This window comes from Doryrhamphus excisus, chromosome 16 (genome assembly GCF_030265055.1).
Source record: "Doryrhamphus excisus isolate RoL2022-K1 chromosome 16, RoL_Dexc_1.0, whole genome shotgun sequence".
Lineage (NCBI taxonomy): Eukaryota > Metazoa > Chordata > Actinopteri > Syngnathiformes > Syngnathidae > Doryrhamphus > Doryrhamphus excisus.
This window is the reverse complement of record NC_080481.1, coordinates 12,156,477-12,183,499: the sequence shown is the minus strand read 5'-3', so window position 1 is coordinate 12,183,499 and position 27,023 is coordinate 12,156,477. Positions and strand designations below refer to the sequence as shown.

The 27,023-nt window shown below is 42.2% G+C and overlaps 1 protein-coding gene across 6 annotated transcripts in view; it reads left to right on the top strand.

Annotated features, from left to right (window-relative positions):
* Positions 1–26,439, top strand: part of magi3a (membrane associated guanylate kinase, WW and PDZ domain containing 3a) — an 83,163-nt gene extending 56,724 nt beyond the window's left edge. The window contains exons 4-22 of one of the 6 annotated variants that reach the window (XM_058052607.1): positions 5,329–5,535; positions 6,529–6,697; positions 8,054–8,133; positions 8,556–8,613; positions 10,454–10,560; positions 11,533–11,730; positions 13,021–13,635; positions 15,353–15,384; positions 16,616–16,916; positions 17,851–17,945; positions 18,105–18,297; positions 19,569–19,781; positions 19,965–20,150; positions 20,236–20,329; positions 21,233–21,275; positions 21,396–21,533; positions 21,600–21,738; positions 21,985–22,057; positions 23,664–23,811. In XM_058052607.1, the coding sequence (XP_057908590.1) occupies positions 5,329–5,535; positions 6,529–6,697; positions 8,054–8,133; positions 8,556–8,613; positions 10,454–10,560; positions 11,533–11,730; positions 13,021–13,635; positions 15,353–15,384; positions 16,616–16,916; positions 17,851–17,945; positions 18,105–18,297; positions 19,569–19,781; positions 19,965–20,150; positions 20,236–20,329; positions 21,233–21,275; positions 21,396–21,533; positions 21,600–21,738; positions 21,985–22,037 (2,921 nt within the window). In that variant the 3' untranslated portion in view covers positions 22,038–22,057; positions 23,664–23,811. Of the gene's footprint in view, positions 1–5,328; positions 5,536–6,525; positions 6,698–8,053; positions 8,134–8,555; positions 8,614–10,453; positions 10,561–11,532; positions 11,731–13,020; positions 13,636–15,352; positions 15,385–16,615; positions 16,917–17,850; positions 17,946–18,104; positions 18,298–19,568; positions 19,782–19,964; positions 20,151–20,235; positions 20,330–21,232; positions 21,276–21,395; positions 21,534–21,599; positions 21,739–21,984; positions 23,634–23,663 lie in introns of those variants that run through there. The other 5 variants (XM_058052605.1, XM_058052606.1, XM_058052602.1 and 2 more) reach the window with 5 other exon arrangements.
* The last annotated feature ends 584 nt before the right edge of the window (positions 26,440–27,023 follow it).

The following is a 27,023-nucleotide window of genomic DNA, read 5'->3' as shown; positions in this document are numbered from 1 at the left end:
TATATTCATAATTGACAATGTTAGGTGAGTCATTGACTTCATGTCTGAGCCTCACAGTGAATGTTTGTGATGCTTGTTCATTCAGTCCACCAGAAAAGAACAGAAAATGGTCACAGCGTGTACTTTTCTACATCTTAACACAAGCTAAAAGTATCTCAAAGAGGCACTTGAGCCAGAGGTTGCCAGAGGTTATCCAAATGCATACAAATGAGAGGTTGATGGATGGACTTTAATAATTCTCAGGAATAATACACATATTTTGCAGTAGATTTTCGGGAAGTATGAGTAGTAGTATATATGTAGATCACTCTGCATAGTTAATGAGTTAATTACATTTTCTCTCTTTTGCAAAATTAATGAAATGACCCAGTAACTATACAGAAATGAATAAAGAAAGACTCCACCTGTTTTGGGTTTTATAGAACGATGCTATGCAGGGAGAATCTCTATGGATTTAGATGTGTGCACGTATGTGAATCAGGTCATAACCAATTCTTTGTCCCGTGCGGTTGTATGAGTCATTCATGACAGAGGTGGAGCTGACGTGGATTAGCATAATTCTGCAAAAGAGGTATTTCTCTTCAAACAATAACCAACTAACTGCAGTCAACAACATACAATGTGTGTCTTGGATATTGGTATATATTTTGGAACAAGCAATGAATGTCTTTTTTACTTCTATCCTACCATTGTCCTCCAGTACAATGGTACAGTATATATACTATATAATATCAGAGGAATAAGGCAAAACAAGGAACAAGTAATTAAGTCATATAACCTTAAAAATTACCACTACAGAAAAACAACCATGTTTTATTATTATAAACAAAGTTACATATCAAGTACATGTAGTGTACACATTGCATGGACAGTTCACAATAAAGTTATTGCTGATAAATAATATTATTGTCAACATTATTTTCAGACTATTTTTTCCCAAATGTAATGATATTCTTTAATTTTCTACCGCTTATCCTCACGAGGGTCGTATGGGTGCTGGAGCCTATCCCAGCTGTCTTCGGGCGAGAGGCGAGGTACACCCTCGACTGGTCGCCAGCCAATCACAGGGCACATATAGACAAACAACCATTCACACTCACATTCATACCTATGGACAATTTGGAGTCTGCAATTAACCTAGCATGTTTTTGGAATGTGGGAGGAAACCGGAGTACCCGAAGAAAACCCACACAGAGAACATGCAAACTCCACACAGAGATAGCCGAGGGTGGAATCGAACTCGGGTCTCCTAGCTGTGGAGCCTGTGCGCTAACCACTAGACCACCGTGCAGCCCTTGTAATAAACTTTACTTTATTACAACAATACAATAGTTCCCCAAATGTATTGATGTCATATTTCTGTCTTAATTAATTGTCTTTGTCGTACAGTTACATTATTGTGACAGACCTAATATATAGACAGCATATGACTGTATGTATGATACGGTGGACATAAAGTTCCTAAATGTTAAATTCTATACTATACCATATCCAAGTAGAATGGCAGCTAAAGCAGAGATTATTTTTGGGCGAACCAACAATCCATGCTTATGTTGTCTGCAAAGGGACAGTCAGTAAATGAAGATTATGAAATCCCCTTTGTTTGCGCAAAAACACAGAATTCATCCTCCCCCTGACAATCATGGACTTCACTGGAAATGAAATTGCAATTTTCCACACCCACGTTTTTTTTTTTTTTTTTTGCTGGGCTGCAAAGCCCACAACTATTTCTAAGTAGGACCAGTGTTTGTGTTGCAGGCTTTGTAGAGTCGCGAGGCAAAGCTGCTTGGCTGTTTATTAGATCGTGATGGGGCAGGGAGCCAGAAGTCACAGAGTTTGGAGGGTGCGGAGGTGCACTTCTTGGCAACCACTGTCTGCTTTGAGATGACAAAATGGATTCTCAAAGATTATGATGCTTACTAAATGAAGAAGAAAATAAAGTGTCGAATGAAGGACTTTTTAATGAGATGTCTCTCTTGATTGGAAGCATGAGGGAGGAACGCAAGGGTTGCTATAGATGGTGGCCGTTCATGCCAAACAGCTCTGTTCCAAAGCTGGAGTTCACACAAGAGGCTACAAACTAGATATTGGAGGCCCATTCTCAGTGATTAATGGGGGTCACTGGCTTGGATGGATGCATAAACCCTTCAGTGAACATTATTGTATTTGTGGTTGAAACATTACCGTTCATTGATTTTCATAATGGTTAATTTCACAAATGGCTTTGTTTTAATATGTGGCTTCAATATACAGTATACTACATAATATATACAGTATACTATATTCATTTTAGAGTTTTACTGGTTGGTTCCAAATAGTGAGAAAATACTTTGTGAGAGGCGGCACGGCGTTCTAGTGGTTAGCGCGCAGACCTCACAGATAGGAGACCAGGGTTCGATTCCACCCTCGGCCATCTCTGATGGCTGATGACATCATGTTGAAGAGCCTGACGCTGTGAACGGCGTCTTTTGGGAATGTGAACAGGCTTGCTCCGTCTGTTCTGGTGTTCGATAATTGAAAATCCACACAAAATACACAAGAACAATATGAAACCAATGTATTCCATAGTTCTGAGAGGGAGGGCTGCATGGTGGTCGAGTGGTTAGGAGACCAGGGTTCAAATCCACCGTCGGCCATCTCTGTGTGGAGTTTGCATGTTCTCCCCGTGCATGTGTGGGTTTTCTCCGGGTACTCCGGTTTTTCCTCCCACATTCCAAAAACATGCTAGGTTAATTGGCGACTCCAAATTGTCCATAGGTATGAATGTGAGTGTGAATGGTTGTTTGTCTATATGTGCCCTGTGATTGGCTGGCTGGCGACCAGTCCAGGGTGTACCCCGCCTCTTGCCCAAAGACAGCTGGGATAGGCTCCAGCACCCCCCGCGACCCTCGTGAGGAAAAGCAGTAGAAAATAAACGAATGAATGAATACTTTGTGACACAGCTGTCCTTTTGTCTATTTTCTCTGCCACTTATCCGGTTCAAGGTGACATTGAAGTTGGAGTGTAGTGTATCACAGCAGGTGAGAGAATACTGTCGGTAGTGATGATCAGTTGACAATCACATGACCGTGACCATGACAATCAATCCGTTGACATCCACGTACAAGGCCAAGCACATTCACTTTGAGGACCTAATTTGAGAATGGTTCTTGGTCAATGTGATTATTTGTGATTTCATCTCTGCTTTACATGAGTTATGGCCTTTAAAATGCTGCTTCACTCCAAACTGGTATCAAAGCTAACTAAATGAACAGCAGTATAATGGACTTCCAGTGTGTTATTCATATGACGCGTTTCACTAGCACCACAGTCAGAGAGCTGCGAAAAGGGCCCGTGTGATAACCATGTGGAAACAGTTTAAATTGGCTTTCTCCACCGTTTTCCTTCAACATGGTCAGTACTGAGGAAAAATGATCTAAACTGGCAATGACTAAAACCAGCTTATGTCCGATATAATCCCAATCAATATAGACCTTTTTTTACTGACGTGCTGAAATAATGACTGAAAAGCTTTGAAGATTAAATGGTGTGCTTTGTGATGTAACGACTCCTAAAAGTGTGAAGAAGATGGGGCTATGAATATTGCCAGAACAGAATTTTAACAGCATGTTAACGGACTCACGTAAATTAGGATTACTTTTTATTAATGGAATAAGCCTTTAAATGCAGTATTTCATTTTATGAGAGCCCTCTAGACATGAAATAACACTTCTATAGTCACCTTTACACATGTATTGCCTAATATTATACACAGTAATATCAGCAAAATATGAAATATTAGACATACATTGCATAGATCACAGAGTTCCTTTTTTCGGGACAGCCTACTTCCTATTGTCTCATCAGTGTAACCTACTGACTAGTGTGGAATACTACATATCACATGATTGAATGCGTTTCTGAATGCCTTCTATTTGTATTTTTGTTCCTGTAGCAATTTTTATGTTTGAAAGTGCTTTAAGGCGGACCTATTATGCTCATTTTGGGCCCTTTGTATTGAATTGTGGACTCCTATAGAGCAGCTACACACAATAACCCGCACAGAAAACTGTCTAGATCTTCTAGAATCTGCACCTATTCCAGCTGGAAAACCGTCTGGTTTTAATTTATTCCACCCACGGCCCGTATCTAGGCACGCCCACTTCGCTGTGATTGGTCTCAGTTTGTACAGCTTGTGCCCAGGCATGCCCATATGAGGGCACACAATGAGCCCTCACTAAAACTCACTATCTGAAACTTTGGCATTGTTTAACACAATAGTACAACATTCTAACTTCATATTACTACCCCGAAACAGCTATAATTCATACATTTACAAAAAAACTTGAAATTTGTGAAATTTTAACTGCGAATTAGCAGGGGTAATGTACAACTTTTGAACAAGAGTATATTTCACTGTAGTATATTTGTATTGACTTAAATGCCACTGGATAATATGCCATATGAGGCGGATATGATATTGTAAAACTAGTAGAGGTCCATAAGTGAACTGAATCTGAAAGCCACACAAAACACAGAGGCCCTGTGGAATTAGCAAATTTAACAAAACAGACACTGTGCGCTCATTAAATCACTAAAAACAACTGCCCCGCAGCATCTCTACTGTGGTCCTTTTTTTTTATATTGTAAAAGAGAGTATGATTTAGCAACTTTCCTCAAAGACATCATAAAGCTACAATTTACACGGAGACTAATGATGTTACAGCAGTCCAATTCATTTGTCTCTATTGTTGACTTAATAACAGATATCATTAAAATTGCACTGAAATAATAAATATATTAAAAAGCTGTCTTAGCATTTTGATCCCCTCTGGTCAATACTATATCCTCCATCCTTTTATCTTTCTGAGTCCTCATCTCATCTTATCAATCCCCTCCTATAGTTGAGGAAGGATGAAAATGAGTGGAGCTCTTGCTGCACAGTGCACACTCGCTCTGTGCAGTTAGCTGCGTGCTGCCTTGGGCAACAATATGACAGCAAAGGCTTGATGGACTTAAAGTGGAGATCACATGCTTTGAGAACTTTTTAATAAACATTGCTCTTCTGCATTATTCTTTGTGGAGTTTTGTTCATAATAAACTGGAACGATACCTTTTTAAATACCTTTATAAATGTAGCAATGGAGGAATAAGGTCAACAGTTTTAGGTTTGGGAATTGGGCACGGCACGGCAGGGCACAGCAGACACTTATTGTGAAACGTGAGTCACGAAATGACACGTTTGTCTAAATGTGGAAAAGAAACTTGCACCGCAAGAGTGTCTCTGTAAGAGAGGTTACTGTGACTCCAAGTTTTACATGTGTATGTTTATCTGTCTGTTCTTTTAAGGTAATTACTATGGGACGCCTAAACCACCTGCAGAACCGAGTCCCGTGCAGCCGGACTTGGTGGACCAAGTCTTGTTTGATGAAGAATTTGACACCGAAGTCCAACGAAAGCGCACAACCTCAGTCAGTAAGATGGACAGGAAGGACAGTGCAGCCCCAGAAGAGGAGGAGGAGGATGAGAGGCCGCCAATGGTGAATGGACAAGCTGGTGAGCCACAAATCAAATCAAATTAGCCTCCCTGCATCCTTTTAATTTTTTTATGTATGCGGCCTTTGCTGGAAAAAGGTCTGGACACACCCCTCATGTAAAGTGTCGAAACCTTACCCAGTGTTTGAATTGGAGTTTTTGATAGTAATGCAGTATCAAGGAAATGATGACACACCATGGAAGATACTGAGGCAAGCCCTGTTTAGATTGCAACTATAGGAGGTTTGCTGCTGGTATAAGCAAAGTTAATTGAGCATGTAGCTGGTCATTCTATTTTGCAAATTATACATTATCAGAGGGTGGTAAAGAAGGTAATGTTGAGCTCATGCAGTAATAAAAAACATCATTAGTAAGAATGCAGATTCTATTCCAGTCTCAGGTCAATGAGTATACATCATTTATTGAGATTGTGAGTGTAGACGTTTCTATGTGTTTTGTTTAAAAATGAGGCCCAAATGTCAGCATAACGCTTGTCTTGTCATATTACATCTCTATGAAAGATGCCGATAAGCAAACTGAGCAATCAATGACCGGATGAAGCTGCACAGATGAAAACCTGGGGATAAGAGCCTCACTCACACATGATACTAACAGAGTTGGGATGTGGCGCTGACGGCTGGGCTGAAGCATTGGTCCGATCTGCCATTGCCCCGCAAGGCAGATCCCAGTATATCACTGCTGACATGTAAATTCTATGGCAATTGCTACGCTCTTCTCTGTGTACTCCCTCTGCCTCCTCCTTCTCTCGCACTCTCTCACTCTCTCTACGCTTTCCTCTTTTGCTTGGATGAAACCGTACAGCCAGTTGTGAAAAGGAAGAGCAACTCAAGCAGCATCAGGGCACCATGCAGGGAGCCCAAAGAAGGTCCAATGGTTCCACGTTCTCACCTCCTGTCTCCTTCTCTTTCTACCACCTCCCATACCCTTATACCCAACCCATTCCCATCTCTGTCTCTGTGCCTGTGTCTCTGGCGGCATGCCGGGTTGCAGCAGACCACATGGACAAGGCGGAATGGAGGAGGACGGTGCCCAGCTACAACCAGTCAGCCGGGGCCATGGACCCGCGAGCATGGAGCGCAATGACACAGGACGATAATCAGGAGCCCCTTCCAAAGAACTGGGAGATGGCCTACACAGAGACCGGCATGGTTTATTTTATAGAGTGAGTAGCCTTAACACTGCCTGGTTTTTGGTCCACTTACTCTCCCATCGCATGAGCCCCCACCAGCAGTCTCCTGACTCCTAACTTATCCTCTCCTAATTCTTCTCAATTGTTCTCCCGGTACTCATTCAGTACTTTATTTACAACACAATAAGCCATTGGAGTTCTGGCCAAAACACTCCTGTATCAAACCGCCGAAGGTATCTGCAGGCTCAGCAGTTCTGTTTTTTTTTATTTGCCCTGTGGTGGATGTCTGTGGAGGGTTTTTTTTGGCTGGTGCTAAATGCAGCAGGCGTGCATCACTTTTCAATCGACAAAAGGTGAACTATACTTTGCACCCCCCCACACACACACCCCACTCCACTTCTTTCCTTCTGCTCTTTCACTTGTGCCTGGAAGTGTCTAGGGAGTTTAGAATCACAACTGTATTTTGAATTAGCGATGGGAATGTTGCCTCTTTTAAGAAAGCTGGTTCTTTTGTCTCGGACCTCGTAAAAAAGTCGCTTTTTTGGCTTTCTAGGCTCTTCAGATTTTTCTGTTGCTTAAATTGATTCATGAACAAAATACATGTAAAATAAATTTGTAATATAAATATATATAAATAATTATTCATTTGCTGTCTTCGGGCAAGAGGCGGTGTACACCCTGGACTGGTCGCCAGCCAATCACAGGGCACATATAGACAAACAACCATTCACACTCACATTCATACCTATGGACAATTTGGAGTCGCCAATTAACCTAGCATGTTTTTGGAATGTGGGAGGAAAAACCGGAGTACCCCGGAGAAAATCCACGCATGCCCGGGGAGAACATGCAAACTCCACACAGAGATGGCTGAGGGTGGAATTGAACCCTGGTCTCCTAGCTGTGAGGCCTGCGCGCTAACCACTCGACCACCGTGCAGCCCCATATAAATAATTACATAATATAAAATAATTACATTATTTACTATTTATATGGCTTTATTTATATGGTCAACATGGAACAGATTGCTACAAAACAAATGATCAAATAGGAAAATAAATACCTCATCTACTGTCATGGGTATTGTGTAGTGTGGACAAAAATTCAGAGTAGAACCACTGTTCCTCCGGATTGAGAGGAGCCAGAAGAGGTGGCTCGGGCCTCTGATGCCTTCAGGAGCTGTTCTTGGCATGTTCGACCGGTCGGAGGCCTAAGGGAAGATCCAGGATGCGTTGGAGAGACAATGTCTCTTAACTGGCCTGGGAGCGCCTCATATACATAGTAGCAACGTTCTTTCACTCACTTTCGTCATCCTTCCTTAAAGATTTATTTTCATCAAATTAACGTTCTACAATGAGCCTTCCTAAAGTCAAATTTGTCTTTGCACAGCCATAACAGCAAAACCACAACCTGGCTGGACCCACGGCTCGCCAAGAAGGCCAAAGCTCCTGAGAAATGCGAGGAAGGAGGTGAGACATTATTTGGCAGGTGACTTTTAATTCTTTAGGCTTCACCTTGGCTCCAAACCATCCACTCGCTTGCCTTGCTAATGGGTGAGCCGGCTAATAGACAGTGAATGAATAGCTGAGCATGTTTCACATGTGGAATACATCCAAAGGGCATATTAGTGCGCCATATAACACCAGACAATATCTCCAAGGCCTCTCTTGCATCTGTGAGCAGGATCTTGTGATGGAGCTCACGTACGCACGAGCTGAAACCAAGTCTATTATTTTTCAAGCTGTGTAACAAGTCAGCATTTCTCTCCTCCCGTCAGTCCTTACTTCATCTCTCAATTGAAGACACAGCAAATAAAACAACCCATCAATTCTCAAGAAGAGCACATTTTTGTTCCTTTGGAGTGAATTTATCTGTTTCCTTCCCCCCCTAGAGCTGCCCTACGGCTGGGAGAGGATTGAGGACCCGCAGTACGGCACCTACTATGTAGAGTGAGTAACATCTAGGTGAAAGAGGCACCCAGAGGGGCTATTAAAAAAACGGGATTTGATAAAGTCAAAGACTATAATTATCAGCAATATTTAGAACACTTATTTTTACGATAACGACAAAGTCACAGACATGTTGGCTCTCATGTAGAAGATGTGATGTGAGCCTGTACTGTTGTTTCCCACAGCCCCTCAAAGCAGCAAATACAAGAGGCAATTAAAGTGTTGGGGGCCCTGCATGGGAAAACAAAGGCGAGGTTCCTTTTTGATCAAGAGTACAAATAGACCTCAATGTTTCATTTTGCTCCCATTACAGCGGACAAAGGGATGTAGGGGGAGGATCGGTGTGTCTGTTTATGCAAGAGGGTCAATGAGAGGCTGCATCTCCCATTTCTCTGCCGCTTTGTTAGTCAACTATGTGACATCTCATCATTTTCCAAATGGGAGTGATGCAGTGATGGTGGAAAGGGAGTGAGGGAAGATAATGGAGGAGGAAGTGAGGGGCCTTGACAGAAAGGGTAGCAATTTTTCTGTTTGCGCTCCTAAAATTTGAAGTTGCAACTAGAAAATTCCCGTGGAAATTTTGATGGGCTTGTCACCTGTGCTGTGAACCTCGGGCCCGGTGTGCAAACGGTTACCATGCTAGCACCTAGCAAGAACGCCTCAAGTACCGAAAAGGTAGATGCAGTCCCATCGTGTCCCCACATCATGCCATGTGTCTATTTGCATTTAGACATTAGTAAATTAGCTTAAATGCTAGCATGCTAACGGCTACCAAGCTAGCACCTAGCAAGACAGCCTCAGGTCACGAAAAGTTTGGGGCAGTCCCATAGTGTCCCCACATCATGCCACGTGTGTATTTGCCTTTAGACATGAGTAAATTAGCTTAAATGCTAACATGCTAACAGTCATCATTCTAGCACCTAGCAAGAGGGCCTCAAGTTTAGAAAGTGCCAAGGTTGTCCTATAACTTCCCTACATCATGCCATGTGTGTATTTGCCTTTAGACATGAGTAAATTAGCTTAAATGCTAACGTGCTAACATGCTAGCAATTAGCATTTAGCCACAGAGAGAGTTGAGAAGTTTATCTAAAAAAAATGAGCTGTAAATCATGGCCGTATGGCTGAGCTACAAGGCTGTGAAAAGGCTGTAAATTCTCGTTTTCTCTGGAATGTGGCTGTTCTAAAAATAGAACAGGTGTACCTAATCTAGTGGCCCATTTTTGAACGTTTTGGTTTATAGCGTCGCCATAGTTACACAAAACATTCCAAAAAATAAATACCGCTGTAGTCCCGAGCCTCACGATTCCGGCGGTGTAACATGTGTTGTAATAATACGTAGCTAAACACCACAAGGAATAACTATATGGGTTTGCTCAGTAATGCAAGCCCCATAGTCTATGGGTCTTTATTATGGGCTTGCATTACTGAGCAAGCCCATAATAAAAAAAAAGTTAGTCTGGAGCCCTGGTCACCCTAAAGTCAGTCAGCTGCAGATCTGATTCGACGTCTCTTACAGTTTGTTACTTCCCAAATGGCAAGTAAGGAGACTGTTTACCATGAGAGGCGTCATAATTCATGTCGATGTGCAAGTGTTATATGTGTAAACACACAGGTGTGGCTTCAGTGTTGTAGTGTGCCACAACAGTTGCATGTTCAATTGTACCCACTGAGACAAGACAAAACATCAGTTTGCATGACAGGCAAAAAAAAAAAAAAAAAGGTCCAAACTCCTACAATGGTAGCAATATTAGCTATGTGCTGCCTCCATGAGGACAAATTGGAAGAAACATTTTTCAACCATGCAATGTCAGTTACTATTAGTTTTTGTATCCTCTTCCAGCCACATCAACCAGAAGACTCAGTTTGAGAATCCGGTGATGGAAGCAAAAAGGAAGGTGAGCGTTGAGATGCCAACTGCAGTATCCTCGGCAACAGCCACACCATCAGGTGAGCACACCTATGCCGTCTGTAGAAACACTAATACATTAAATAAAGATTGTTGATTTGATGGTGAATTCAGGACTTTTTTTTTTATTATTGCCATCAACAGGTTATATTGCTTTAACATGGTATGCCTTTGAATGTTAGAATCCGAAATATGGTTATCCGTGCACTGTATTCTCGCTGTTTCTTCATCTCTTAGTGGACAGGCTGCTGATAGCACGGCAAAATATGAGATGTCAATTTCAATAATACAGTAGCTCTGCATGGCGTGGCAGAATTCATCTTGGCAGGCAGATATGAAATTCCGAGGGCTTGTTTTTACGTAGTCCCAATTTGAGTCCCAGCAGTTAAGTGATGGATGATCATAAATTGTATTTCCAGTGGATTATCTCTTCATTTGCCGCCATAAGTGAATGCTGCTGCTCGATGTGACAATCTGAAGGGTGTTTTTGTGATATGAATGCAAATGCTTATTATCTCTGCGCGCATGAAACATTAAGTATTCTAGTACTCTAAGTAGCCTCTGTCTCTGTAGTCTGAAGATGAAATAGCATCCAGTATCCAACCCTTGCTTTCACACATTCACCTTCCTGCCCTTGTTAATGAGAATGAATAATAAGTAGCGTGCTCGGGAAAGTAAAGTGGCTTCCAAACCGTTTTCTGGCAGGATAGCCAAACCTGACTTATCAGGCAAAACAACACTCCACTCCGCCATAATTATACCACTGACAATCCTGTCTGACATTTTATATAATCACTTCACCCGAGAGACTGTACCTCCGAGGCCCGTATTTTAATTTCCACCATGTAAACATGATTTGGGTGTATCAGCCACCTCTCCCTCTTATTTTCATGGCTAGATTCAGGGCCATCGTGTAAAAAGCCATTGCTTTCCCCTTGCCAATTTGATGAATAATCTTATCTATAACTTCTATAAAGAGAGAAAGAGACTAGAAAATGTTGTTCCTGTTGCAGAGGAATCTGGACAGGGAGTACGGGGCTTCACACGAGACCCATCGCAGCTACAGGGATCTCTCCTTCAGACTGCACTTCGAAAAAGCCCCCAGGGCTTTGGCTTCACCATCATCGGAGGAGACCGCCCAGACGAGTTTCTTCAGGTCAAAAATGTCCTACCTGATGGGCCCGCCGCACACGACAAGAAGATTGCCTCAGGTAAGAGTCCTCCCATATGACACTGCAGTTTTTTTTAAAAACCTCTGCTGATATTCGATATTACAGCAACAGACCTGATAGTATAACCTGTTGCTCTGTTGTTGTGGTACAACGTGGTTCTACCTCTTTTTATAGTTCTACATCTAAGCGACGGCCATCTCTGTGTGGAGTTTGCATGTTCTCCCCGTGCATGCGTGGGTTTTCTCCGGGTACTCCGGTTTCCTCCCACATTCCAAAAACATGCTAGGTTAATTGGAGACTCCAAATTGTCCATAGGTATGAATGTGAGTGTGAATGGTTGTTTGTCTATATGTGCCCTGTGATTGGCTGGCGACCAGTCCAGGGTGTACCCCGCCTCTCGCCCGAAGACAGCTGGGATAGGCTCCAGCAGAAAATGAATGAATGAATGAATGAATGAACATCTAAGCGAGGAACTCTATGGAGTCAACAAATTGCAAACCGAAGACGCTTGAAGTGGCTGGTGCCAAAGGTCTTACCTCAGTCACATGATCAACTCCTTGTTTAATCTGTCTGATCAGCCTGATATATTATCGTGCCATAGCTGTTTAGTTGTTTTTATATACTGTATTGTATACTGTATTGTATATTGTATTGTATTCTGAGTGACATGCAGGCTGTTTTGCATGCCACTCAGTTTGGCATCAACGTTCACATTCACAAGGCAGGTTTATGTACCCTGAGTACACACAAACAAACGTATTTGCTGTGAATGTCACATTGTATGATAACGCGAGGACAAACGTTGTGTGGAGCAGATCTAAAAATAGAATTTTAACACTGAAAAATGCATAAAAGTGCGAACGTGAAAAGTTCATTATAAAATAATAATTATTATTATTACTTCTATTATACTGTATATGTGTGAATGGTTGTCGGTCTTTCATTGAAGAGCAACCATTCTGGGGTGTACCCCCATCTGGGATAGGCTCCAGCTCGCTCTTGATCCTTAATTGTGTAGGACGTAGAAAATGAATAAAGGTTTTAATTTGGTTATAAAGCTGATTTTCATTTTAAGGAAGTCAAACTCGCAGTATTTATACAGTATGTATACTTGCAGCGTCATAACGGATCCCTGGGGCTATTGAACCTGCTTTGATAGGGAAAACCTGATCTGTGGTTGCCAGAGAATAGTATTGATTGCGTGGGCAGTTCGAGGCTAGTGAGTCAGTGATATAGCTGGAGCTCCGAACCAATGAGTCAGCTCTCCTCCTACCTCCTTGAAGAACCTGACGTGATGTTTTTAGCATTCTTTTGAATTCTCTCTTCCAGGTGATGTTATTGTTGACATCAACAGGACGTGTGTGCTGGGGAAGACTCATGCTGATGTGGTGCAGATGTTCCAGTCCATCCCTATCAACCAGTATGTCGACATGGTCCTGTGCCGTGGTTACCCGCTACCCGAAGACTCTGGAAGCGGCGAAGATACATCAAAGGACACAAGCTCTTCTCCTGCTGCGTCAACGCCTCAAGACCCTTATCACAAGGTCCAGGATGTAGGAACTCTACCCAGGCAGACTGCTGCTGTACCTCCCATGGCAAATGGGGGGCGCCATTACCACTATCATCAATCACACCACCATCACCAACCCGCTTCTCACTCCCACAACCAGGATGGCCCAGATCCCACGCTGCTTCAACCTGAGCTCATAAGCGTGCCCTTAGTGAAAGGACCTGGAGGTTTCGGTTTCGCCATTGCTGACTGCCCACTGGGCCAAAAGGTGAAGATGATTCTCGACGCGCAGTGGTGCCGTGGCTTGCTGAAGGGGGATGTCATTAAGGAGATTAACAGACAGAATGTACAGATGTTGAGTCACTCTCAGGTGGTGGACATCCTCAAAGACTTGCCAGTAGGCAGCGAGGTCAACGTGCTGGTGCTCCGTGGAGGTGAGTTGACCAGTGGCATTGCTGAATGAAAAAAAAAAACTACGGTTGGCTACGTATCTGGGAAAATAAATGCCGCTGTATGATATTTAAATCCCCATTTTGCTTCCATACACAGTATGAATAAGTGACAAAGACAATACATCATTTTTGTGATAAACCAACATAAATCAAGTTTATTATGCCCCGAAGCTCATTGAAATAAGTGGCAAACACCAGCCACACACTAACATCAATTACTCTCCACGGATGAATTCACAATTAATACACAATATTGATATGATTCAAATACTGCTCTGTATTAAATTGCAAATATGCAGTATTGATTGGTAATAATGGTAATGGTTTTATTTCATTTCAACATGCATCAGATTACAATTGAATGCATCACATAATCAGTTCACAGTTCCACATGTCCAAAAGGAGTAGGAAGAAGCAAAGCTTATTAAATCCTACCGCTCCATCTGGTACTTTTACAATCAGTAACTGTTACATTTGTTCACTTCCTGCTTTCTATAGTACAGTTTAAGGTTTTTTTTGTTTTGTTTTTTTAATAATGCACCTCGTACCGAAGTACGAGGTGATATGACCATCCAATGACATAATGGGTACCATAGTAAGTGTCAATATAGTGATATATATAGCACATCATGACTGGTTCAAGACTCTTCATCCTTGTATTTAGCAAACATCAACTGCTTGTATTGTTTCTTGAATTACGTCATCGTTGTGCATTGTTTGAGGTCCTTACTCAATCCATTCCATAGTTTGATTCCACATACTGAAATGCTATGGCTTTTTAACGTAGTCCTAGCATATAAGTGTTTCAAATGTAGTTCTTCCCTGAGATCATATTTTTCCTCTCTTGTAGGGAAGTATTGGATGACATTTTTAGGTAATTTGCATTATTTTAGCTGTTTGAAGATTAACTATATCAGCAAGTTTAAGTATTTGTGATTGTAGAAATAAGGAGAACCTTATTGACCATCAAAAGAACCACCTCTTCCAGTAAAGAATCACAGAACATCACATAGCTTTGAAAGGGAAAAATAAGTCAGAGACAGTGAAGATAGAAGAAGATTGACATATCATGGAGTCTGTTGGAAACAAGCTGACTTGCAATGCAACATGTGACAATGAAGCATCCATGCAAGGAATAAGTCATGCTTAGTCATACAGTGAGCTGTAGTGTGACTCCGCACAAAGGTGGTGCTCACTGTGATTTATTTGCTGCTTAATAGAAAGACTGGTTGCCATTGGGGAATTTGAACCTTCTACTCACTACGTAGTATGACGCAAAAGTGGTCCGTCATTCAGGCTGTGCATAGTGAGGATTCAATAGATCAGTTCTACACATAGTACACGTAGTACAGTAGTTGAATGCAAGTTTCTACTATCACTTATCGTGATAGTGGAAGCTGGAGAAACAATACTACTAGGTTAGGTTCTTCCAGGGGGGGAACATATTTCCCCATGCTGTAGAGACACCTTGCCTAATACTGCCTCCTACTGGTTGTATCACACGAAGGCCACAGTTATCAACCGATTAGTTGAAGGTTCTGTCTTTGTCAGAGGTTCAAATTCTCAACCAATTTCCCTCCAAAAATGGCTTTACAGGAAAGATGCACTTGTCCAAAAGACAACAAGACATTGTGAATACAAATACAGTGGCACTGCTGTAATTATCAAAAGTATTTACCTTTTTTCTTTCTGTTTCTAGGTCAGACATCACCTGTGAAATCATTGAAACCGGTAAGTCGAAACACGTGTGTTTAGTCAGAAAGTAATGCTGAAGAAAATAGATGATAAATTACGTTGACAATGTTGAACTTTTCAAAACAAACCCACATTGTGGTTGCATTTGTGTTTCCATGGTAACTGCTATGACGCTCGTATTATTATTTACATTCTCTACGTCCACATAATGGGTCGGACATTGGCCTAGTGGTTAGTATGTTGGTTGTGTCGGGGTACTCGCATTCCAAAAACATGCTAGGTTAATTGGCGACTCCAAATTGTCCATAGGTATGAATGTGAGTGTGAATGGTTGTTTGTCTATATGTGCCCTGTGATTGGCTGGCGACCAGTCCAGGGTGTACCCCGCCTCTTGGCGGAAGACAGCTGGGATAGGCTCCAGCACCCCCCTGCGACCCTCGTGAGGAAAAGCGGCAGAAAATGAATGAATGAATGAAATTGTCCATAGGTATGAATGTGAGTGTGAATGGTTGTTTGTCTATATGTGCCCTGTGATTGGCTGGCCAGTCCAGGGGGTACCCCACCTGTTGCATACCCTGTGACCCTCATGAGAATAAGCGGCACAGCAGATAGATGGACGTCCATGTAACTGGTAGAATGTTCTCTAAACGCTCAACCAAACTTATTTTCATAAAATAGAAGAAAGTTCAAAACACAAACACTTTATTGTATAAATGTTGAAACAATCAAGCAGTCTGAGACCAGCATATGTCATGATTGATTTCTAGGATAAAGATCATCCATGTAGACCTTGCAGATGCACACATGTATTTATTTTGGATATGTCTTTTTCTGGCAAGCTCAAAGCCGGGGGGGCTTAAATAAAGAGTACACTTGCTACAAGCAACAGTCAGCGCATGTGAAAGGTGTCCGCTTTATTATTCACGTAGTGAGCTCAAAACTCCGAGCTCTGGTTTACAAAGAAGTATGCTGCTTTCTGACAAACAGCGATTTTAGCGTCCCCCATGCTCAGCTATTCAAGAGGATATGCCTTATTTAACAGCTTGCTCCTGCATTGCTCCTCTGTGCTGCACTCTTAAAATAGCAGCAGCTGAAGCAGCAACAGGCTTTTTGTCATACTGGTTTCGTGATTCGGTGTAGAATGTTTGTTTGCACTTTGGTGTGTAAGTTACCGAGTCTTCCTACTGTTGACATAGAGCACATTGTTAGATCATGTATGTTATACACAGTTTATTTAAAACAATCCTATCTCATTCCTCTGTTCCAGTGCACGGCGCCAACGTCTCAGCCTGCTTCCCAGCATGCATCGCAACCAACATTCCCACCTGCATCCCAGCCTGCGTCCCAGCCCGCGTCCCAGCACACACCTCACCACACCCACCATAGCCACTCTTCCCCTGTCACACCATTGCAGCAACCAGAGCTAAACAACAGCACTGAGGCCCTCGGCCATGCAGAGGTGCCTCCCAATCCGCTCTCCTTTCCTGCCAACACCATGCGCTCATCTTCTCCCAAACCAGACGCTTCGGAACTCTACCTCAAGTCCAAGGCCATGTTGGATAGCCAGCGTACGTGTGCTATTATCTTTTGTTACATCTAGCAATTATTTAAAGCCCATTTAAATCTCTTTGTCTATGTATAATGTTCTACGGTAAGGTTTTAACATCTTATTTTCACAATCTGATTAACTTCAATAACATGAACACTACTCAAGGAAGAGATACCCAATTTTGAGGATTAACGCTAATACAGTAAACCTCGGATATATCGGACTCGGATATATCGGAAATTCGCTCACAACAGACAGATAAAAAAGAACCGATTTTTCTGTAATGCATTTCCAATAAAAATTCATTGCATATATCGGATTTTTTATAACAGATTTTGCCGATTTCGGACAAAATCTCCAGTCCCGTTCCAATGCATTTCCATTAAATTTCCCTCGCATATTTCGGATGGCCGCATCGTGGCGCTCCGATTCGCCGAATCGTGACAGGCCGCTATACAACGTCATTTGCAGCGTTGCCTGCGCGTCCAGGTACATTGGAAACATAGTCAAGGAAGTGCCTTTTTATAACGGATAAAATCCAATTTACGCATATACCGGATATAAATCCGATATATGCGTAAAACAGACATTTTCCGGTATACGCATATAACGGATTTCGCTTATATCGGACAAAACCAGTGGGAACAATTGAATCCGATATATCCGAGGTTTACTGTATTCTGGAATTACAAACTCAAAACTGGGTACTTAGATAATATTCAGATATTATCTATTGTATTTGCTACATTCCTGGAAATTTGATACCCTCTGAAATCAGGTGTCAACAAGCAAAGCTTCCCATTGTATAATTACTGTACGGACTGTGCCATATAACCTTTTTCATATCAGATAAAGAAGCAACAATTACATTGTTGTGAAGTGTTATGTTTTGTGGTTGATTTAGATCTGTGAGTTTCTGTCAGAAAACTTATTTTGAGTATAATTATTTGCAGCTACAAACACCAAGGACCTGGATGTCTTCATTAAGAGAAATCAAGAGTCAGGTTTTGGCTTCAGAGTCCTTGGAGGCGAGGGACCAGAGCAACCGGTAAGCAGGGGCTTAAGCAAGACCTTCCTGTACTTGGTGTAGAGTATTATGACAAAACATATCATGACAAATTAGTGTTTATATGTGTCCCATTTGCTGCAGGTTGAAATGGAAACATGCATGTATTCATCTTTGTAATAATTTGTCTTTTGTCCGTAGGTGTACATTGGCGCAATCGTCCCGCTGGGTGCAGCTGAGAAGGATGGACGCCTGCGGGCGGGTGATGAGCTTCTGTGCATAGATGGTGTGCCAGTCAAGGGCAAATCCCACAAACAAGTACTAGAATTGATGACAAACGCCGCCCGCAACGGCCAGGTTATGCTCACAGTCCGCAGGAAATTGACACATTCAGGTGGGTCATAAAGTGCATTCTGAGGGAACATACTTCTGCCAATTATTATGGACAAGAGAAGGTTTATTGTTATTGTTATAAACAACTTTGTCTCTGTTGCTTTAAATCAACTGGAAGTATCAAAATTGTATTTCCTGTAATTGCACTAACAAATAGCATAGCAGGCAAACAAAGACATGCATCAGCTCAAAAAGTCGATTTTTATGTCAACTACTTTAAAGGGGACCTATTGTGCTAATTTTTCGCCCCTTTGAATCAAGTTGTTGACTCCTATAGAGCAGTTATACACAATAACCGGCACAGAAAACCTTTTAGATCTTCCAGAATATGCACCTATTGCAGCTGTATTCCCTTGGATTTGTGCTACCCGTCAAAACGGTCTGTTTTAATTTATTCCATCCACGCCCCCCCCCCCCCCCCCCCCCCGTTAATGTTCACAAAAACAGTCCTCTTTGAAATGCCGTTGACAGATGAAAATATTAATAATATTATACCAAATACAATAACTTCTAGCTTGTTCGTAAACAGAGTAGCAGAGCACGGGGGATGGTCAAGTGCTTATCTAGCTTATAGCCATGCCCATATAAGGAAGTGCTTTCCTCTGTGACATCACAAAGGGGGCGGTTGTACAACGCCTTCTGAAACCGAGTGTTTTGAGCCATCCCAAACTTCTTTCAGGGCTCACTTCCAAATGCGCAGATGGATGATGTAGATTTAGCATGCACACAATTTGAGATTTAGGGAGTGTTTTATTAAAAGGAACTTTTAAAACGAACCCCACTACGAACCTGGGGAGACAGAGCCTTCTCCATCGCTGCCCCCACCCTCTGGAACTCTTTGCCCCATTCACTCCATACTTGCCCTGACCTTCCCACCTTCAAAAAACAACTCAAAACCCACCTCTTTAAATCTGTTTTTAATGTCTAACTTTTTATATCTGACTGCTGTGCCCCGCCCCGCTTTTACTCATGTTTTAACTGTGTATTAACCAATGCATGTTGTATTTTAGTGTGTCTTCTATTCTGTTTACTTGCTTTATTCAACTTCATTCTTCTGTAAAGTGTCTTTGAGTATTTTGAAAAGCGCTATACAAATAAAATGTATTATTATTATTATTATTATTCATATAGTGTCCCACTGGGATACAGTATAATTTTAAGGTCCCCTTTAAGGAGAAGCACATTGTGCTTTTACCACCTCAAATTGTCAATATATTCAAAGTGTAAACTAGCCCAAGCGTGTTTCTAAGCATGTGTTTGTATACGTGTCAGACGGTGGCGGCGGAAGGGAGGAGGAGGGCGGGCAGCAGCCCCTGCAGGTAGCATCGGCAGTTGTCAGCAGCTCCCCTAAGACACCTCGAGGGGAACCACTGAAGGCCGCCCATCCCTCTCGTCAGGAATCCTTTGATGTCACACTTCAGCGCAAAGACAACGAAGGCTTCGGCTTCGTCATCCTCACCTCTAAGAACAAGCCCCCACCTGGAGGTTAGATTATCATGCTTTTTTAGGCAAAGGAAAGGAAACAGCAGCATGCTTTGTTTGGCTAGTTGAGCGTAGCGGCTCACACATCTGCAGGGGGTCAATCTGAGCTAAGATAGCTGTGAATCAAATGTGACACTTGTTGTAATTGTTTTAATGCTATTAAAAACTGGATGTTGTTCATTGCAGTAATACCTCACAAGATTGGCCGCATCATTGAAGGCAGCCCTACAGACCGTATGGGTCAGATGAAGGTGGGTGATCGCATCTCTGCGGTCAACGGTCAGTCCATCATGGAGCTGTCACACAACGACATTGTCCAGCTCATCAAGGAAGCCGGCACATCTGTTACACTCACTGTTGTACCTGAAGATGGTATGTTTGTGCGTTTCAGCAAAATTCAACACTGACGACGTCACTTGTGGAATTTTGAACATGAATGTGACCTTTGCTCTTACAGACAGTGCACCTCCGTCCACAACAAACTCAGCCAAGCAGAGTCCATCAATGCAGCATCGAGCTGTTGGCCAGCAGCCTCCCAACTATGCCGACAGGTACACACCATTGCAGGAAAATTAATTCCAATTAGGTCCACTCTTCTGAGATCGGCTACATTGTGGTCACACACAAGGAAAATATATATAAGGAAAATCCCCTGCAGTCACTACTTGAATGGTGAAGCAAAGAAAAAAAAGATTACAAAACAGTCAAGCTTCTTTTCATGTGGCACTTTTTAATCCTCTCTTCTCCTTCCTCTCCACCTCACTTGCTAAGCACTCAATTTCTGCCCATTAAACTCTCCACCAGCACCACTAAGAAAAGTCTACACCGTTTATAGTTAATCAAATCATTACAACAACATCTGCACTGAAATTAAGCACTGGACTAATAAACTAGTACAGCCCTTTGGAGCATTTAATTGAACGTTGACATCACAGTTTACATGTGTATATAATAAAGGCTTTATACTTACAGCAACAGGATCACCAATGTTCTTATTTCTATTATGTAACAGAGGGGAAAGTGTTCAGTCAGTTTCTAAAATGGAATTAGAGGAACCTCTGGTGGTGCTCTGTGGTATTGCAGGTTGTACCAAAAAAAATTAACAAAAAAACAATAGAAATATAAAAATCCATCCGTTTTCTATACTACTTGTCCTCACTAGGTTTGCATGTATGCTTTTGTCTTTACTAGCTCTCTCTGGAGAGTGTGAAAACAATCTATTAGGGTGCACCCATAATAAAATGATGGTCCTTTTACGGACCAGATGGTTGATAGGTGCCTTATATGGAGTACTTTCTCATGTTATTAATGGAGAGAAACTTGTGACTAAACTGTATACATAACACTTCAATCATTTTGATAAAAGTGTAATACTTCATGACAATACTCCAAAAATAACTACTTGTATGTTTAATGTCATATTTTAATGGTTTTTATTCTCTTGTCTGGATCAGGAATGGTGACATGGGAATACTCAGCCCATCGGTCCTCAAACACGTAAGAGTGCCTTTGTGATTATTTGCATTGTTGTCTTTTTTTTGTTGAAAACAGCTATTTCTTGGATACCTGTCATCCATTTTGAAGCCTGTTGTTGTTGTTCCAATCTGTTCCCTAAAGGACTGTTTTGTGGTGGAGCTGGACCGTAGCCAGAGGGGCTTTGGCTTCAGTCTGAGGGGAGGAAAAGAGTACAACATGGGCTTGTTCATTCTACGCCTGGCTGAGGACGGGCCCGCACTTAAAGATGGACGGATACACGTGAGTTTTTGCCATTTGTAAATTCTGCCATCAGACCAAACTAAATGCGTTTAATATGCTTGGCAGGTCGGCGATCAGATCGTCGAGATAAACGGTGAGGCCACGCAGGGCATCACTCACACACGAGCCATCGAGCTGATCCAAGCGGGAGGCAATAAAGTTCATTTGTTGCTCCGACCCGGCCAGGGTTTGGTTCCCGATCACAGTGAGTGACTCCGGTAGAAGCACTTGCACACACCCAAACATGCACATACGATATATGTAGTGTTCAGTACTTGTCATAAGCTTTGTGTGTCCTCATGCATGTGTTGCAAGCTTTTCTCTCTCAGCTCTTATACCTTGAGTTCTCTCTCTCTCTCTCTCTCTATCTCTCATGCTCTTATCTGACTTGCCTTCTCTGTTTTCTGCATCGGCACGGCTGTCTGTTTCTATTTATCTCTTCCTCCTATAGGTCTGAGCTCTTCTTCCACCCTGTGCTTCTACATGAAACCAGAGCATCACTAAAGGCCTCACTGCTTTTCTTGGTCTGTCCCTAAATAACTGTGGTAAAACCTTGTGCTCCTCTCCTTCTTTTTCCAAGTGATCCATCTGCTGTCAGATTTAAGTGTTGTTTTCCGCTCTTTCCTATCACCCAACTATCAAAATGGTAGACCGGTGACAGCACATGTAATTAGTTTGAGTACTTGAGGAGGGCTAAACCAAAGCAGTGAGTCCTAGAAGAAAAAAACAGACCTGCAGGAGTTATGAAGTTGTTATTTCGGATTGCCACTGAACACATGCCTTGCCCTGGAGGGGGAATACAGTTGTAAGAAACGGCGATTAGGATGAAATACAATGTCAGTTGGCGAAACACAGACCAGTTTGCAGGCTATTTTGTGGTTTAAGTAGAACAACAGATTTATTGTGCAAACATTTTATATATATACATACACACCAAACTTTACGGGCTCTTTCTTAGCTTATACAACACCTAACTGTCTCTCCCTTGTGTGTGTGTGTGTTCACTGGCATTGACCTCTTGCCGCAAAATCAAATAAGGATCACTTTCTATGAGTTGTTCTAGAAATCTAATAACGGCTTTTCTCTCTGCTGCGTGCATAACCGCACTTATGTTATCAACTTAGAGCAAACCTCAAGCTATGATGCTGTACTTATAGGTTATCACATGGTTTGTCTGGTATCAGGCCAGGTATCATGCCCCCAAGTGTCAGTATCAGCCCGAGACCGAAGGTGGGCCTGATACCAGACAAACCATGTGATGATCTTATTATCACATACTATTTAATCATTAGCTTATAATCACGTACTCATTCATTCATTCATTTTCTACCGCTTTTTCCTCACGAGGGTCGCGGCGGTCCCAGCTGTCTTTGTGCGGGAGGCAGGGTACACCCTGGACTGGTCGCCAGCCAATCACAGGGCACATATAGACAAACAACCACTCACACTCACATTCATACCTATGGACAATTTGGAGTCGCCAATTAACCTAGCATGTTTTTGGAATGTGGGAGGAAACCGGAGTACCCGGAGAAAACATGAAACATGCAAACTCCACACAGAGATGCCCGAGGGTGGAATTGAACCCTGGTCTCCTAGCTGTGAGGTCTGCGCACTAAACACAACAATCGCAAAAATACTTCAACAATAATATTTTATCAACAGTCTTATCTTATCAATGTCTGACAATTAAAGTTCCATTAATCAAGTTTGGGTTTTTTGGTGACTGGAGAAGCACTAGGCAATAAGCACTTGTGTGCTGTTCTCTGATTGATTGTTTCACGGGCACGATACCAGAGCAGCGCGCTCTGAGTGGACAGCTACGGGGGCTGATACTGGACATGGTTAAACTCTATATTTTATCAGTATCACTGCCCTGGGCTTTGACACAGTATCATTTCGGCCTTTTCCCGTATCATTCATGGCCGGTTTCTAGGGTACAGGGCCAATTAATACTGTAGTATGTGATAATATGCAGTACGTATCTCTACAAAGCTTAACATTAGTGCCGTACAAAAAGCCAAGCATCGAGGATACTGCATGTTTATTTTCAATTTAATGTGCAAATACCCACAGTAAAGGATCATGTTAGTTTAGCAGCTTCCTGACTCTTCACTGCTTGTTCCCTAGGTTCTAAGGACAAAGTAACCATTCCAACCTCAAGCTTCCCCAAGCATTCTGTAACTGATGGGCCATTGTTACCTCCAGCCTCTCCATCTTCTGTCTCCATCTCTACCTCGGAAATGTCCCCCGCATCACCCCTGGTAACCACTCCTGATGAATTCTCCACTGTAGTAGTGTCTGTTGGATCACCGAGCACTGGTCCGGAGCGTGCACGTCAACCGAACAGAGTAAGAGGGCAGCAGGTTTCCACCAAACGCACCACCAGCCCCGGCCACCACACAAGGAAAACAAGCAAGAGTGACTCCAAGGCTACGAGTCCCAAGAGAGCCACTGAAAACAAGGCAGATCATATCGATAGCTCTCAGAGCCCCAGAAAGAAAGAGCGGGGATCATCGGAGGATATGAGCAGGGATAGGAAGCAAGAAGGGCAGAGAGACCGTCGCTCCTCCAGCCCTAGGAAGAGCTCCAAGAGGGAACAAGAGGAGCCCCAAAGCCCGAGACGCCCAGCAGGCCAGCAGCCTCCTACAGAAGGGAGACGACATAAGGATGAAGACGCTTATTACAGATCCGTTGCCGAGAGCGATCGTCACAAGAAAGGAAAATGGGCGGAACAAGAGACACAAGTGCACATGCAAAGGGAGAGGTCAGGGTCCGACGCTGACACATTGGGCCGACGGAGCGCAAGAGAGAAGGACAGTAGGTCCCACAGGATTCCTGAAGATGTGAATAAAAAGGACCCCAGGGGGTCCAGCAGTAGCATCCAGGACCCCGGCCACAATGCAAACTCCACCAGCAAGAAGGCCCCCATCACACCTGGCCCATGGAAGGTTCCCAGTTCCAGTAAGATTCAGTCCCAGGTGGACACAGTATAGAATGCATAAGTCGTAATATTCTTTGTTGTGGCCTACGATTTCTTTTCACCAAGTGTTTGATGTTTGAGCAAACAGGAATTCCCACGTGTGACTCCGATTTGAAGGAACGCCATTCACTGTGAGACTTGGATGAAGGAGCTGATTTTTTTTCACTGTGAAGGTTTGAGGCACATTCATGGAATGTTTGTCTGTTGAAGACGTGTTCATGTCCTTGGATAGATCATTTGAGATTTTTTTTTTTTTTTTTTTTTTTTTTACACAACATATTTAGATTCATGAGCTGACTTCTTTCATACACATATGATATTTCGACTCATGATCTTATCAGCATGTCGTGGAGCTTTTGACACACCACTCAGCAGACCGGACACTTGTGCTTATTGTTATTGTGTTTGTGTTAATAATAATAATAACAATAATAATGTAATTTATTGAAATTATAACTGTCAGTTGTAGATACGCATTTCATGCGTCATGTCTTAAAGATAGAAAGAGAATGTGTAGATAACGTCACAGTTCATCAACAGCAAAAAGCCTTAGCAATGGAAAAAATATCTATACTTGGTAGAGCTGCCTACATTTGAGGGGTTTCCTTTGCGTATCCTCTCCTAAAATGTCACGAAAGTAGATTGAATGATTGAATGCCTCGGATGCGGCTCTGAAGGTCCTGTCACTGTAAGAACTGCACAATCTATACACTCTATTTCTATGATTTTGTGGTCTGTGATGGTCCGCTTATACAGCTCTGTGTTTTAAGTCATGTGGCTATTGTGTGCTGTTTCATATTGCTGTAGCATTGACTTAATATACTCAATCTGAGCATTACTTATCAAAGCGTATATATTGACACAGACTTCAGATGGGACGTTGATTGTAAGATGTGAGAGCCTTCAGCATTCTTAAAAAGATGCTTATATTTTTATCACCCCCCCCCCCAAAAAAAAATAAATATCTCATGATTCTCATATCTTTGATTTTGCTCTACCAGTCCTCAAAACGACAATAATTGGGATTCAGACTCTGACTAAGCATCCTTTTCATGTCAGTGATATCTGTCAAAAGCCCTTAGAGGTATCTCAGGTCAAAGTTCACATCAAATTGATAGGTCTGATGTTCCAAAAAGTCTAAGAATATTTGACACAAATACACAGTGGTGTGTGTGCTCAAAGGTGAAATAAGTATGCAGTCATTGTTCTTTTACCATATTCATAAATGCCCTGTGGATGTTGACTTACAGTATTTGTGAGCTCCATGGCCTCAGATACCACGACGTATTATCTGTTGCTATTCCTCACTGGCATCAAACGGTGGGGACAACATTACAGTTACATTTGAGGGGTTAGAAAAAAAATGACTGTAGTATCTTAAATGCATATTTCTACTTTGTAGAGGACTTCATTGCCCTTATCGGTGTATTGTTAAAGAATATTTATTATCACAGAATCGGGTTGATTACAATTCAATAAGGTGTTAGCGGTTTGGGGACTCCAATGTTTTTGTATGAAAATGACTGGGTGTCATAAATGAAGTCATTCATAGCCCCTATTTTTTAAAATAACCTATTTTTGGACTTTTTTGGGATGACATTAGACCTGCACTGATATTGCTGTTGTAGAGCACAGTAATGTCCTTTATTCACACGCTTGTTTCCATGTGAAGCATCAGACTGCCTGTCGAAGTATGTACAGAAGAAACACTCTCGAGACATTGCTTGCTATTTTTTTTTCATCCACTTTATTGTTGATATGATTGACCACTGTACTGTTTACTGTGCATTCCATTATCATGTATGATACTGTGGCCTTGCATTGCTCCAAAACGTATGACAAAATGTGTAGTTTTAACATCAGTTAGTTGTAAATGTTTCCAACTTGTACAGCACCTGTATAAATATTCATGCAGAAAAACAATCCTCTGTAAATTGTTTCATTATTTTTTTATTAAGGGAACTGACATGAAAATTGGTGAAAATAAATAATCTTGCATTCTGATCATGCACTGATAAATAAAGGTTTACTGAATAAACAGGAGCGTGTGTTTCAATGTGTGAAATTTCAAGTCACAAACACAAAATAGAAGCGTATTAGAAAGTACTGAGTAACAAAAGTTGTCCAGTATGTTATAGCCAGCAGTATGACGAATTATTGTGGCCACCAGGTGTCGCCAAAACTACTGACTGTACAACACTACACCGAGGAGGATTTTTCCCTTCTTCCTTCTCAAAATGACGTCATCTTAGTGCGAACGTGAGCGACAGCACGCAGGCAATTGAGTGGAAACGCCAACTCCCATGATGCATTTCACTAGACTACAACAGCCCAAAGATGCGCGTGCCACGCATGCGCAAACAACAACAACCGGTGAACTTAAAGGAGTTAACTGACGACAGGACTTCAACTGTGACCGCCAGGTGCTGTAAATACATGCTAACATGGCACAACCAGCCGAATCACTTCAACTCAAAGTAGCTGGAAATATGGTGGACCAGTTTTCT